General features: G+C 37.8%; 1 protein-coding gene across 12 annotated transcripts in view; it reads left to right on the top strand.

The window, feature by feature from the left end:
* Window positions 1-16,591, top strand: part of Ehbp1 (EH domain binding protein 1) — a 263,173-nt gene that overhangs the window by 138,981 nt on the left and 107,601 nt on the right. For all 12 annotated transcript variants that reach the window (XM_087909201.1, XM_087909209.1, XM_087909211.1 and 9 more), the window contains one exon: window positions 2,104-2,287. In XM_087909201.1, the coding sequence (XP_087765327.1) occupies window positions 2,104-2,287 (184 nt within the window). The remainder of the gene's footprint in view (window positions 1-2,103; window positions 2,288-16,591) is intronic.

Here is a 16,591-nt window from a genome sequence, read left to right as displayed (position 1 = left end):
AAATGTGTTTAAGGATGTTCAACATAATTAGCCATTGAGGAAGTGAAAATTAGAATTGACTGGGGATTTCCTTTGCCCCCTTCAGATGGCTGTTATTAAAGAATCAGATGACAGATGCTGGTGAGGATGTGAGAAAAGAAGGGTCCACATTCTCTGTTATGGGATCATAGTGCAGCCACTGTAACGCTCAATATGAGAGTACAGCATAACATTTCTATTCTGTTTCATTTTGGGGGGAATCCCAAAAATAGATGCACTCCCCATCTTTAAAGATGCTTTTCCTGAGTTCCTACATAGAGTAGTTTAAACTGCACATGATTTTTTTTAAGGAATTCTCTTTTTCTAGCATAATATTTTTATTGATTTGGGGGGGGGGTTTCACACAGCACCCCAATCACATTCACTTCCTATTCTTCCCAGGTCCACTGTCAAACTCTGTAAAAAGAAAAAAAATACACCAACTCCAATTTACTCATTACTCCCATGTACTCCTTAGAGCATTAGTGGCCAACCCCTTAAAGAAAGCTGAGTCCTTCCCCACCCACACCCCTTCCCGAAGCCATCAGCTGTGAAGAGCTACACTTCAGGATCACTGTTACAATTTTTAAAGAACTCTTTAATGGCTTCCTGTCTATTTGGTTGGGGAGGGGGTCGTGATGAAGGAAGAGGTGGCCACAGAAGCCTTCAATGTCTCTCATTCTCAAATATGAGTCTGAGGTCGTCAGTGCCACTGCAAAAGAAGCGTTCCTATAACAGCAGCACATGGCTTCTGGAGGCAGCACAAACGGTGGATGTAAATGAGGCTTTCAACTGCAGCATAGATCCCAGACATCAACATGGCTTTTGCCAGCATCACCATCTACAGACACCAACATAGCCTTCAACAGCAGCACGGACTGGGGACATCAACATGGCCTCTATCAGGAGCATGGGTCCTTCGGCAACATGGACAACGGGCCTGCATCAACATGGCCTGCAGAGGCAGCATGGACCATAGACACTAGCATGGCCCCTGGATGCACAATGGACCATGAACACCAGCTTGGCCTCTGGCAGCAGCACAGACTATGGAGGTCTTTCAAGGGTGCTTAATCCAGAAAGTGAATCATGCTTCATCTCAGATGTCTTGTTGCTCAGAGTCAGGGTGATCATGTGGCTGGGCAGTGCATTCAGGGCCAGATTCTGCATGGGCTCCAGGCAGCTACACACCACCCTGCTAGCATCACTCAGCATTGTCCAGAGCCACTCTCTCTACTGCACACGCTGCTCCTCTCTGCCCTCTTTCCTACCTCTGTATTGCACATTCATTCATCAAAGTAACACTGCAGACTGCTGTGCATCACCCTATATATATATATATATATATATATATATATATATATATATATATATATATATATGTATATATATATTGCCCATACATCTTTGCATGCAAATACTTATTGCCAATGAGTCATTGGTCTGGTTCAAGGTTTCTGGTTTCTGAAACAGACTGTCGCTGAGACCCATCTCAGATATCCTCTTGTTGTCCAGAGTCAGGGTGACCTTATAACAGGGCAGAGTCTGGAGGCAGGTTCTGCAAGGGCCCCAGGCTGCTGCACACCTCCCAGCCTTCAGAGCTGGCCAACCCACTATGACCATCATGCCTCTAGCAGCAGCGCCTCCAGGCAGGCCGAGCACAGGCCCCGCTCAACAATGACGTGCTCCCCCATCCTCTGCAGTCACTGTCATTTTCTCAGATTTCACAAGACCACTTTTTAAAAGCATCTTCCCATGAGACCTGCTCTCCTTAAGTTGTTCTGGTGACACTGCATCTCCCCTCATAGCCCCGTGGGTCTCTCGGGCTCTGAGACCTGTAGAGTGCTGGTGACTGCTGCCATCACCATCTTGAATTGAGTACTTGCCTGGGTTTGCTTGTTTTTTAAATCATTTCTAAATCTGGATTGAAATGGCCCAGAAGATAAAAGTCATTATTTCAAACTTTTAGGTTTCACTGATTTGGGTTTATTTGAGAATGCAATTTTCAGAACTTTTTTTTTATTACTTTAGGTGGAAATAAACTGTTTTTGAGAGAAATTTAATGATAATTTTTCTTTCATTTAGATCCAATCCTTTTTATGAGCCCAAGCCAACTTCTCCAAACAATTTGGTCACTGCAGTTCCAGAAGGGGAGGCTGAAAGGAGAGTGAAAAGAAAGGCCCCTGCCCCACCAACCCTCCCAGCCAAGCCCGGAGTCAGCGAAAGCCCAGTCGCTCCTACAGGGAGGGAGCGCTCCACTTCTCCCAAGGTAACATCTGCTGATGCTTATTCCTTCACACAGTCTGCTTCCAAGTAATGAAAGCTATTGCTACATGATATTTAAAGGTCATTTTGGTGATTTAAAAGTAAACTTTCTGTCTGGCAAGATGCTCATTTAGTAGTGCTGGTGTACAAGCATGAGAACTTGAGTTTGTACACAAGCTGGTATGGCATATTTGTGATCTCCTCGCCAGGGAGGTGGAGACAAAGTGTACCCTTGGGCTTTGCTGGGCAGACAACCTAGCCTAATGGGTGAAACTCTGTCTTAAAGACAACAGCAACAATGCAAAACAAAATAACAAGATTAGTGTAACGAGAGGGCCTGCTTGGTGTTTCTGTCCTGCCCGGTCTCCCAGCCGTTTAGTTCCAGAGAAAATCACACAGAGAGTCTACGTTAGGTTATAAAGTGATTGGCCCATTAGCTCAGGCTTCTTGTTAACTCTTGTAACTTATCTTAATCCATTATCCTTATCTATGATAGCCACATGTCTCAGTACCTTTTTCAGCTGAACAGGTCACATCCTGCTTCTTCAGTGGTCTGGGCAGGACTGGGAGGAATGGGCTTCCTCCCTCCCAGCATTCTCCTGTTCTCAATGCTCCACCTCTACTTCCTGTCTGGTTTTCCTGCCTATACTTCCTGCTTGGCTATCGGCCAATCAGCGTTTATTTAAAATATGATTGACAGAATATAGACAATTCTCCTGTACCAGATTAGCTTAGCATGGTGGCACACCTTTAATCCCAGCACTTTAGAGGCAGAGGCAAGTGGGTCTCTGAGTTCATAGGCAGTCAGGGCTACATAGTAAGACCTTCTCTCATAAATAAAAAGAACAAAAAAGTATACGGGACCAGAAGACTCCACCCAGGGTTGTTCTCTGACTTTCATATAGCCATGCGTATGTGAATACACACCTGTGTACACACTCCTGTGCGCACACACACATATCACCCCACATGAACAAGCTCACACATGTACACATATAAACAGTAAATTAATGAATAAATGTAAAATTCACGTCAATTTATTATACTTCACTGAGTATGTGTCTGTAAGCTGATGGTTTTGCATTATGCATTGTATACCATTTTGCTTGTTTGTTTGTCTAATGAACTTGTGACTGAGCCTCTGGTACTTCATGTACTCATCCACTGAGCTAGTCTGTAAGTAGATTTGGGTCTTTGAAGAAGGAGACTTGAAAGCAGCTTCACACAAGTAACCTATACTAATCTAAAGGAAGGAGAAGAAACCACCCATGTCAAATGTACTATGAATTTCATTGCAGTAAGTGCTTTGTTGAAGAATTTCAACATTGTTCCTTTTACTTATGTTAGAATTTACTGTCTCTCTTGAGGAAATTTTATGTACATTAACTACATGGAAATGTAAAACACTGTTGGAGCAATATATAAGACAGTTTGGTAAGAAATAATATGGTATCTTTCATGCATAAGGTTGAAAAATAGTTTGGGCAAATTTTTCCAGGTTAACTTTTGTCCATGGGTATATGTCTTGTTGTTATTGTATTAACTATTTGTCATAGATTGTAATGCAAAAAACAAGATAGATATGATTTCAGAGATAGATATGATTTCAAAGTGCCAGTGGAGACAAGAGTAGAACTTGGCATTCTCACTAGCTGGGTGTGTGGGACCATGACCATTTAAGGTGTCTGGCTATGAAACTGACTTTAATCCCTTTTTCAGCACCACTCTCATGGGGTGTGTGTATGCCACCTGTTCTTTAGCCTTGATTTACCTTGCACATGTACACAGGGTAAATAATATACCACCCCCAACACACAAAGACTAGAACATAGAACAGTACATTAAATCTCTCACACACACACACACACACAAAATAAATGTAAGAAGCTTGGTGCCATAGGTGTCTCCTGAGACACACAGTAAGCATGTCCAAATATATGCTGAAATTGTGTGGAGGTGTGTATCTGTAATTTTGTCCTGAGGAGGCAGTGAGTTTGAGGCCAGCCTGAGCTACATGAGACCTTTTCAGCATAAGTAAGATAAACCAAAGGTACTGAAGCTGAGAGATCTGTTAATTTTCAGACCATAAGCTGTACCAATGAGAGAATTGAGAGATCACCTGAAAACCTCACTGGCACATAGAACTATCAGTTTCAACGCATATTTGGACATACATACTGTGTGGCTCAGAGGAGGGCAGGACAGGAGACGCCTATGGCACAAAGCTTCAAGACTTCCTGTTAGAGCACTACATGTGTAAACTTGCCCTCTGCGTCACAGTGTGTGACCGCCTCCTGTAGTCTTACACTCCAGGCACCGGGTTAACCTGCCTTCCTTCTAGTTCTGGAGCATGACTAGGACATAATCTGGTTTTTGTTTGACTACATTAGGTTTTTGGCATAGGAGGCTCAACCGTGTAGCTCAGGCTGGCTTTGAACTCATGACCTTCCTATTTCAGCCTCCTGATTGTTGGGTTATAGGCAGGTGCCACCATGTCTAGCTCCAGATAAAACATCTGATAATTGTGCGTCAGTGCTAATACATCCTACAGTCTCAAAGAACCAACAACCTAGCCTCAAGAACATCATTGAGAATTTTCTCACTGAGTTTAATGGAAAGATAAAAATGCTAATTTTTTAAAGAAGCCCCAGTAGAAATACAATGTGTAAATTGTGATATTTGGAAAGTTGCTCTTTTAGGTGAACTAAAGTAACAAATTAAGATCCTTAAAGTTTCCCAGCTAGTGAAGATTAAATTACTATTTTCTCTTTATATACAAAAATTCCCTGTACAGAAAAAGTATATGAATAAGGTAAAACATTATTACTATGGGTTTCAGTGATAAACGATAAATCCAGCATGTTTACTAAGTACCTTATAAAGATTAAGCTAACAAGAAAGGACAAATGGCACTAATTCTGTGTGGCATGACAATTTTAGGGTGCACTATTAGTGATAAATGGAAGAGAATCAGTGGTGAGCTTATTCTTTATTGCATGAGGAAGAGGACTGTATCTGCAGCAGTTTCATGGAGTTGCATAAACAATGACATAGCCCTTTTCAACTCCTAACGTTGATAAATTACCATGTAATATAACAAGCACACCAAACAAAAGATGCAGAGTGCACAGCAGGTCCCAACCTTGGGTGAGTCAAAAGAGGAAGCTAAGCTACAAAACTGAAGGTGTCGGATACTTTGAAGGTCATGAAAGTACAAATTTAACAGGTGAACAAACTAAAGAGTTAGCATTCATAAAATTTGGTAGTACATACTTCATTCTTAAAGAAATGTTCATTCTGCTGTCTTTCAAGGACCTAAAAATGAGTGATTACTTTGATTTCACAAAGAAAAAAAAAGTTTAAAAATGGGGACCAATCTTTGCCATCAAAGAGCAAGATTCTTGCCTATTTATCAACAGTAATGCTCCCTAAAGGGTTCCTGCCTCCAGAAGTATGCTCGCTCTCACTGGACCATGTTTTTGTTTAGCTATATAGTTGGGAACATACGAAACTTTATAGAAACAAAAGAGTGCTTGAAACAAGTATTAAATTATAAAGAGTGATTTGATTGACCATGAGAAATGAAAGAAGCAGTCATCACAAAAAGTGATGATGTGAGTTAGAATACTAATTTTATTTGGCTCTAGATAAAGAATAACAAGAGACCTTTATTATATTTTTAATAACAAACCTTTCTGTATGTTTGATTTTAAAATTTGTGAAAAGTATAACAATTTCAGAATAGGAAGGAGTTCTTCGAAGTAGTGAAAGAGCCCTTAAGTTGTGGAAGCTGATAGTGTAGCCGAAGAGGTGATGAGGCTAGAGCTGGTGGTCTCCAGTCCCTGAGCATGGCAAGTGCTGACAAGCATGCACCTTTACACCGCACATCCATGAAGCCCAAGTCCAACTTGAAAGATTTTCTTTAGAATTCAAGGTGAAAATTGAGGTAGAAATTTTAGAAGGAAAAATGAAAAAAACAATCAAGGTAGAGTCAGGACATGCGTCCTCTGTATAGGCTTACACATATGAGGACAAGTTAGGAAAGTATTTACCAAAGAAATAGAATTTTCTCTCTGGAGAAAGACTCGAGGCTTTAGATAGGTATATATTGAGGCAAAGTGAATAGAGTTGAGATTTCAATCTAGACATTCTAAATAATGTGTTTGACTTTCAAAGGCATGCATATTACTATAAGAAAAAAAATTTAATAGCTTTTATAGCATGAAATTCTGAAGACAGGCAAGAATATTTACAGAAAATGTATCTGAAGGGATTTAAAACATCAAATATATTAAAATTCACGAATTAATGGTAGTATAAAATTGCCTTTGATAGTTAATAGGACCTTAGCTCATTCACCGTATTAATAATTAAAGGAAAATACTAAGCTATTTATTCTGATTTTCCTTTGTTAACTGTATTTCAAGATAATTAAGTAATTCATGAAGGAAAGCTTTTTTCAATACAAGAATTCTGACTATGAAATACAGAAAGAAATTATTTCATTAGAAAACATACTTCTTCATAATTCCTGATGAAGTAGTATATCTACACTAATTGGCATGGCTGTTAAACCTATCAGGCTAAAATTTTATAAAACATACCAATGAATCAGGCTGCCAGTAGGCAACCATAATGATCAGTCTTAATACCATTAAGAATTGGACAGCCAGTCTGACCATAACAGGTAGTACATAAACAACCTGGAAGTATTCTTGCCAGAAGATTTAACTAGGATTTAGATAAGCTGCTGGCTGTGGTAACTAGCTGCCAGTTTACAAGAAATGCTAGTGAGTAGAGAAGAACACAGTGCAGAATGTGAGGCTCCTACAGGAGAGTTGGGTAGATTCACTCAACAGATGTATAGCTTGACAAAGTGAGACTGCTTGTCTCTTATAAATATATAATAAATTATTTACTAACGAAATGATAGGATTCTGGGATCTGCTTTAAAATGTTGTAGAAGAAAAGTGCAGAACAGAGTTATACTTGGAAAGAATGCCAAAAAGATTGGAAAAATGTTGAGAACTTTTGAAACAGGGTGGCTTTTCATGGTAAAATCCCTGGTGTGCTGGTGTACATGAATGTGTGCATGTATGTGTGTGCATGCATGCACGCATATGTGCATATGTGTGTGCGCACGTGAGAGCATTCACATAGACCAGAAAAATCAGGTCTCACCATCTTTACCTGGGTTTTGGAGACTGTACTGAGGTCACGAGGCACCTTTACTCACCAAGCGGTCTCAGTGCCTAGAGTTCCAATCTAAGATAACAGAGAGTGGGGCAAAAATGACATTAGAGGAACAAATAACTCTTCTAAACGGATGAAAGATGATAGTTTCTTGATTCAATAAAATAAATTCAGAAGCAGATTGATCAATAAATCTTACAGTCTAAAGGTAAGAGAGGAAGAGTGACGTGAAAGGAGCATTGCTAACTCTCAGAAGAGACAGTTGGTGATTATTTTCCACATGCCAGTGTAGACATGCAAGTGAATATTAGCAATATTAACCAATACTAATAATCTAAGGGCCATTTATTACTGAGGTGTTAGATGTCAGCTGCTGCTTGGATATTGGGTAGCTAAGTGTGTTGAGGGTTTTAGGGCAGCATTAAGAGGATAAGAACATAATACATAATTTCTACAGAGAAGAGAGAATGAATGGTAGATGATTATAAAATGTAACAAAGAGTTCCCCAAAGGGGAGAAATGACATAGAATAGCTGAAATATTTGGAAAAATGAAATACTGTAGCACTTTTAAACTCAGTAATTAATTCAGTTATTAATGTGAACTGAATTCCTCACTTAAAATGACTGATACAGATTTTTTAAATTCTAATTTACATACATTTAAAGCAAAGGTATACAAAAAGTTAAAAGACTTATCATATTTTGATAAAACAAGCAATAAGGTGTAAAGATTCAGTTAATAATTTTGACCTCCTAAAATACTGTATTTTATAGCTACAGAGTTTGTTTACTAAGTGACTCCACCTTAACCTCTAAAGCAAGTATTCAGAATTAATCTTGAAATCCACTTATAGCAAAATTAGTATTGAATCAGTAACAAAACAATAATTAAGACAAGCCTGTCTATTTGAAATATTTACATTTTAAGTAACATGTGGGTCAAGAATAAATTAAAACAGAATATGAACTGTAAATTCAACAAAATTTTAAGTTTTACTATTTTATGTACTGATGAGGAAAATATTTGCAATCAGTGTGAACTCTTATAGTCAATTCTGCAAAGGACTTATGTTTATTTAACATTTAAGGTTAATTCTTGTTTAGTCTTTTTTTTTATTATTTTAAATGATTCCTAACTTGCAAGGCTTGAAGCACAAGCCTGACATGCTTAAACTTGGAGAAGGAATCCCAGTGCAGCAACTGGGTAGTGTCAGCTATTATATATTCCTGTTCCTGTCTCTAGTCACAGCTGTTAACCAGGAGGTTAGGACAATGTTGTCAGTAATAGGTGTTCTTTAACTGTAGAGACAGCCAAGCTGCTGGGGAACATATAAACTCTAATACCTGGATTATGAGTTGTAATCTGAGGATTAATAGTACATACACTGCGTGTTGGCTCCATTAGCACTATTATCATTAATGATGTGTGGGCATTTTCTTTGCAGATCTGCTTGTAGCCAGATCATTTCATTAGATCTTAACCAGAAATTGTTTCGTCCTTTAAAAATTTATGATTTAAAAATTAAAGCTAGATGAAGTTTTCGAATAATGATTTTACTGAAAAGGAGACCAATTAAAAATATTTGCAAATAAATTAATTCTTTGAGAATATAAATTTTAAAAATATTAAACTTTAATAAGTAGATTTGTGGCATTAGTTTACAGGTAGGTTTAAGTGTAAATTCTACAGTTAGGGACCATTTTCATACCTAAATGGCTTTTCAAGCTCCGGAGGTAATTGCTTATGTGTGCCACGTATAATTTCCAAACCCTTAGAGATGAGTGGAGCGATACAGCAGTTCCTGTAAAAGTGTTGACGCTAGTTTTCTAGCCCTGCCACCAGATGCTGCTGCAGAGTAATTCATTAGTGGATGGCTTAGCTGGTTTTTGTTTTTTATTCATTTTAGAAATGTAGCTGGGCTTTGCTTTTTGTCAGAGAATGATTGCTTTTAAGTCTTTTCATCTTTATTTATTTGCTTGTTTATTCAGAGATAGGGTCTCATTATATAACTCAGGATGTCTTAGAACCTGAGATCTTCCCAACCTAGCGTTCAGGTGCTGGGATTACACCTGTATGTAATGCCTAGCAGGTATTAATTTATAGTACAGTGTCCCAAGGAAGTAACAAACAATCCAAAGACTCAAGTCATCTAATTGAGTGGTTCAAGATTCTCTTTCATTTAAATTAGAAGCAGTGTATTGTCCAGTGTAGTCACAAGTTGAATTATAGAAAGAAGGCCCTGTTCAGCTTGACTTTAGTAGAGGTTAGACAACTGGACACCTTTGTGAAGTTACAGAGCCGCACAGTAAGTTAGTTTTGCTGAGTGTAAATTCCGTCATCACCACTATAGAAGCAGAGTGGGCCCTGAGCTACACTCCTATACAGCAACATTTAAGAACAGACTGAACATTTCCAACCGCATTGCCTTCTCCCTCCTCCTTTCCTTGTCTGTCATCAGCTTGAGCTTTGCTGTGATGTTTCACATCGTTACCTGAGGCCACAGTAAATTTATGAGAGCCATGCCTTCAGAACCTTGGCTCACTCATTTCATTTTCAGGTTCAGCCTTGCCCATCTTTGGTTTCCTTTTGATAAATAAAAACCATGATCGGATTTCAGTAGAATGAGAACTTTAAAGACAGTATATAAAAATAGAGTGAAGAAACTGAAGACAGGGCTATAGATAGGAGACTTTTACAATATTCCAGGCCAGAAATCACATGAAATCATGGCATAGCAGAGTGAAGCTGGGAGCTGAGGACTTTGCTCAGTTGGTAGAGTGTCTGTCTCATGTTTGAAGATCTGAGTTTGATCCCCAGCACTGCACAAACTGACTATGCTGCTAATCCTAACACTCAGGAAGTAGAGACAGAAAGATCAGAGTTTAAGGCTGTCTAGCAAGTTCAAGGTCTACCCGAGATATGTGGAACTTTATGTCAAAACAAAATGTGGTATAGATGGGAGGCAAGAATAAATGCTATTAATAGACACCACAACTAAAGAATAGTTTGGAAGGGCTAAAGGAGAGAGTAAGAATCAAGAGTTATTCAGAAATTTCTAATTTGAAAATAATTGGATTGTTGAGTTTACTCATTTAAAAATGTTTTAAATATTGAACCATATGCTTAAAGATGTTTCATATAGTAAATTTAATACTATGAGGCTTTTACTATAACTGAAAGTTATGGTGTACTCACAACATGCCAGTGTTGTATTAAACACTGGATATACAAATCAGCATTTCTCACTGGTCTCTAGGGGCACATTCCTTTAATCCCAGCACTTGGGAGACAGAGACAGGTGAATCTCAGTGAGTTCAAGGCCATCCTGGTCTACAAAATGAGTTCCAGGATAACTAGGACTGTTATACAGAGAAATCCTGTCTTGAAAAACAAAACATACATACATACAAACAAAAAGTCAGTATTTCTAGCTCTATTACGATGATCAAGTGTTTTAAACAGGCAAAGTAACATAGCTTCACAGAGATAAACAAATGCAGCATGAACAAAAATCACACACCTGAAAATAATATTCCCTAACATTTCTCTTTTTTTCCTTTCTAAACAAACATGAAAAGTTTTGACTTTAACATAATATGATTGTAAACAGTAACAACAGTTATCAAGTAAAGATTACATTCATGGTGTACTGAAATCCAATTCTTTTGTTTCTGGTAATTTAAAGAAAGTGCTCCATAATCTATCCTATCTTAATAAATCCAAAATTTTATAGCTAACTTATTTTCTCTCATATCTAAGAAAAACTGCAATGATGACTATCTAGTCTTCAACTCCATCAGAGACACCAGAAGGATATAATATTATTTAAGTAAGAAATAAGTAATTGCAAATGACTACCAACAACTCTAGAAATAACAGAGACATCTGACTGCCTGGACAGTCACCCAAAGTTCCTCTGCAATGTTGGGGCATCCATCTTCAGCCTATAGGCCCATTGTATCTGGCAGACTTTTCAATGAAGGAGGAAATTTGAAAGACTGGCCTGCCTATATTGGCAAAATTTGTCAATCATTTTCCTCTGTCCTACAGAATGTTTGACAGTTTCTTCTGGGAAGCAGGAACCCTGATGGACCATCCTGCCTTATTTAGTCCAGCAAAGTTCACTGGTCTCTTTCCTGTGGGTCCTACGTGTCCATTTTATATAACATACTGTCAAGCAGTCCAAGCAAGAGCAGCTCCTTGCCCAGATGGCTAATCTTGTCACAGTGACAGCAAACTCCATAAGGAGTTTCTTCTATGCCCATCATCTCTGAAGTAAATTGGTGCTGCCAGGAGAAGATGTGTCTCATTGTAATGAAAATCCCTAAATTAACAAAACATTTTAAATGTCATATTCTGTAGGTCTTTGAAAGGGTTGGAGACCATCTATCTATCAAAATATATCTCTATGTGATCTGGAAAACATACCTAGCATATCTACAGATTTGATTATTATATGACTAACTACTGATCTGTGTTTCTTGATTATCCTAAATAATTTGTAAATTTGTAATAATAGTTTTTAAAACCTAGAATTTTGCCTTATATTTTTAATAGAACTGCATAGGTAAAAAAATCTCCAAAAGAGCAAAAATGTATATACAATATATTGTAACAAAAATGACCTTTAATTGGTATTAATATACAAAATCCTTTAAACAAGAGTAGAAACGTATACAGTGTGTTGTAACAAAAATTACTTTAAATTTGTATCTATACAAAAGTCCTTTAAACAAGAGTAAAAAACATATACAGTATAACAAAATTGACTTTGCATTTGTACCCATATACCAAAGCCCATGCCAATGCAAAGTATCTGAGATTAATAGTTGTCTTTTTATCCTGGTATTCCTATGTTTCTATATCCCCCAAATTATAACAACATCCATGACCCTCAAAATAACCGAAGATCACCCACACCCCCTTTTCTCTTGGGAATGTGGATGTCATGTTCTCTAGACGGCTTTCTGCTGAATGTGGGCAAAGTATTTTTAGGTCCCCAGAGAGAAAATTTGAGAAATAGCCAAGTCCTGGGAAGACCAGTTATAGCCTTTATTGATATCACCTGCCAAGATTCAGGAGCTCTTCCTTGATCAGACCAGATCCAAATCAACCTGGAATGAATCCACAGCCTCTTGTTTCCTGTGGAAACAAAAGCAAAACTGCTTCTCCAAAGCATTTGTTATTTCCATTTGACAAATGCATTTTTTACTTTTTTAAAGTTAAGGCATTCTTAACGTATCTAGGCTGGTTTATGTCCACAGCCCCTCTTTCAGTTCCAGATAATTGCTGTCTTTTGCTTTTTAGTAATCAAAAAATTGAAAATCAACACAATCTATACAGGATCCAGACTTTCTGTGTGTCTCCCATCTTTATGTGTCTTTTTTCTTTCACATTACTTTTACTGTGTCTTTAAAGACTTTACTATTATTTTTAATCTCTTTCTTTCTATGACTACCTAAACCCATTTTCTTCCTTCCTTCCTTTCTTTCTTTCTTTCTTTCTTTCTTTCTTTCTTTCTTTCTTTCTTTCTTTCTTTCTTTCTTTCTTTCTTAATCCTATACACATTGTAAAACACACTGGAGCCTGTTTAGAAGGTTTTTTTGTCTGGACCTCTTTTACTGCATAGCTTTTAGCCTTTTGTGACCTGCATCGTCCACATATTCTAGCGGGTTGTGGAAACCGAGCCTAAAGCTTGCGACCTGTCAGAGGTTCATGACTGGGAACTGCTCTGGAAGCCTGTACCTGTGCTGCCACAACCGTTTTTACGTAGCTTGCTGTTTCTAGTTTCTAGTTAGTGCTGCCAGCTGAACAGCAGCACCTCTAAAAGGAGCCATATACTTTTTTTTCCTCCAGCTTTCTCAGGCTCTAGATAGATATTTGAGCCCCACGTTGGGCACTGAAATGTTGTGTGATGTTTTACTCTTTTTTTGGGGGGAGGGGGAGGCCCGTCACCTAGCTCCCAAGCAAATCTCAAGGGGAGACTTATTCTTAGTTATATATGCCCGGCCTTAGCTGTGCTTGTTTCATGACAGCTTTCCTTAACTTAAATTATCCCAACTATCTTTTGCCTCTAGGATTTTATCTTCCTCTATTTCTGTATACCTTCTTTACTTCTTAATCTGTGGCTGGCTGGGGGACTGACCCCTGATGTCCTCCTCTCCTTTTCTCTTGCTCTTCCAAGATTATTTCTTTCTATTTATACTCTCTGCCTGCTAGCCCTGCCTATCCTTGCTCCACGTCTTTTTTTTTTTCAAAATGAAACTCTTACTTTTCCTTCCAGACTTGATAGTCTACTCTGATTTTTCTCGACTATTAACAACAAAGCCACTGTCATTTATCCAGGTTCCTGTTCAAATAAAGAATCTGAGGCAAAGTTTGGCAATTCCTTATATTAGAGGTAAATGTATTGCATTTTCAACAATTAGAAATTTTAAGACAGATTCACCAGACAGTCATTTTCTGTCTTGGTTAATTTTTCCGGTGCTGTATAAAATGCCCGACAGAAGCACTTTAGAAGAGAAAAGGGTTACTGTAGCGCATAGTTGGAGTGTCCAGTCTACTAAGGAAGGGAGGTCTGGTCACAGGAGCTTGAAGCAACTGGCCGTAAGGCATCAGTCAGGAAGCAGAGACAGTGATTGCTCCTGCTGCACCAGCTTTCTCCACTGGGTGCAGTCCAGGACCCAGTTGTAGGTGATGGTGCCACACATGCAGAGTGGTTCTTTGTACTCATTTAACCTCATCAAGACATCTTAAAGGCATATCCAGAGGCTAACCTAATCAATGTAATCCTTCACAGATATGCCTGAATCTCCTGGACCATGCCAGATACTGTCAAGTAGACAGTCAACTAACTACACTTGAAAAATACAAAAACAAACAAACAAAAAGCCAAGTAACAATAATAACAAGAGATCCTTTTATTTAAAATAATAGATATGGGAGGTTATAAAGTAATAGTGTTCAGTATATTTGGGGATCATAAAGTTCACTGAGTAATAGATCAAAACTTAAGGACCAGATAACTCATTCTGCTAAGCTACTACCAAAGCAAGAAATATGAAAAAGTGAGGCTAGAAATTTCCTCAACAATTGTTTATTCAGCAAATGTAATTCAGTGAGCAAAGCAGATGTACATGGGACCTCTCACTTTACATTTTCACCACCTTGAAATTCTCTAAATAATGCCTAGTATTTTGTGTATCTGAGTTTGGGAGTTCATAATAAAATATACTGACAAAAGAATATCAGTTTATGTTTGACCACATGTTTTAGTCCCAACACAAGCTATGTTTTAAAATGTCTTTTTGAGAAATATGTTCTTTGTACTGCATCATTTTACATAATCAACTGCAGCATGGTACTGTTAGCAGCAGCTCTGTCTTAATACAGCAGCCTGGTTTTCCCAGAATCCCGCCTTTCATGGATGGCCAACAGCGCAGTGTCTTAGAGAAGGATTTTTTTCCTGCAAAGCCACAGAAATAACAGTAGACTTGCCTTGGTATTGTAAAACTAATTGAGTGTACCCATCTTAAGTCAGCAGGCATCATTTTTAATCTGGACATAAGTGTGTACAAGTAAATGTTTCCTGATTTAAGTTGTAGTGAGTTATGGTATTTAAAAAATAATTATCTTCACCTCGTAAATCTTCATAGTTAAGTTTACTTCAGTTCCTACTTTAATCTTCCTGTTAATATCTTCTAGTTTGTGTCAGAAATATATGGGTGGCAATAAATTATAGATTTAAGCTACATTTGGTGTAGAGAAAAGGCCAGTGGCATACGCAGTTCATAATCAGATCTGTTCAAAACCCAATTTGTTTGGAATTGAGAACTTCCTTCTTTAGTTCAATTCAATAGCATTTTAGTTGAAAACAATAGTTCTTCTGAAAGATTCATAGATTTAAAAGAATTAGAGATGCCATCCTATAGAGGAATGTTAACAATATCTGAGGTGATCATAGTTTGAAGGTGATTAGTAGCATAAACACCAGCGCTTGATTTAGCAAGAAAGAAGGGTAGCACATTACCAAGAGCCCAGGTCATTGCGGTTGGCGTGCTGTCTGCCAGCTGTGTGGTGGACGTTTGCTGCACGTCCTCAGGAGCAGTCCAGTGGTACGGCTTCTCACACAGTGGGAGCATTTTAGTCGTGATTTATAGCAGCATTTTAAACCTTTTCTTTTAAGTGTGCTTCTCTGTTGGTTCCTCCATTTACTGAGTTCAGGATGATTCCTGCCTGACTATTGCTAAATATAGGGAAAAGTCACATATTTTCCACAATTAAAAAAAAGCAGCATATTTAGCCCAGTTTGAACCTTGGGACTAGGGTTGATATATGGTCCTTCAGTGGGTACTTGCCTTGGGATAGAAGGAGAAAAAGAAAACAAAATAGTTTCTAAAATATAAAAAATGTAGAAGGAGAGGAATAAAGTCAGTGGAACCTGTAGTTTCCTTGGGATTCTGTTGAAATTACGTATAGTTTTTAAGGCTTTGTTCTTTAAGTAAACTGTTTCTTGACTTTTTTTCCTTTTATATCACAAAGATATAGTTTTTAAAAAAGACACACACTCAGAAATATGGGTATTGGATGCATACCATTAAGAAGGAATCACCACTAGATGATATTTACAAAAGCTATTTTTTTCTCAGTTATCTTATTTGTTTTACTTGGGACCAAAATACTTCAAGCTATGATTATTTCAAAAGCTTTTTTATTTGGTTCTGAATAAAAAATAGTAAGTAATGTCTCCAAAATAACAGTATGTGTGATAAGATCATGGTTCATTTCTGGCTGATATATGTAAAATGATTTAAAGCACTTATTATGGAAAAATCACCTTCCACATTATATTTTGCTCAATTGCATGTAAAAATGAAATTAGTTCTTTTTAAATGAATATTAATTTGTCATAGATTCACTTTTCAGATGATTTAATTTAAAACCAAGTCCAATCCATAGTCTGTTTTATGCATCATGGAATTGCTGACTGGCTCGCACCAATGTGCTGGTTCCTGATCACATGACTCCCCTAAGTGAGCTATTGTACTTTGTGGTAATAAGTAGTCTCTGAGCTGGAAAAGAGAAGCAGAATGCATGGAGAAGCATTTCAAAC

Source organism: Myodes glareolus, chromosome 8, assembly GCF_982192425.1.
Source record: "Myodes glareolus chromosome 8, mMyoGla1.1, whole genome shotgun sequence".
Classification (NCBI taxonomy): domain Eukaryota; kingdom Metazoa; phylum Chordata; class Mammalia; order Rodentia; family Cricetidae; genus Myodes; species Myodes glareolus.
Note: the sequence above shows the minus strand (reverse complement) of the source record. Positions and strands in the feature narration are given on the sequence as shown.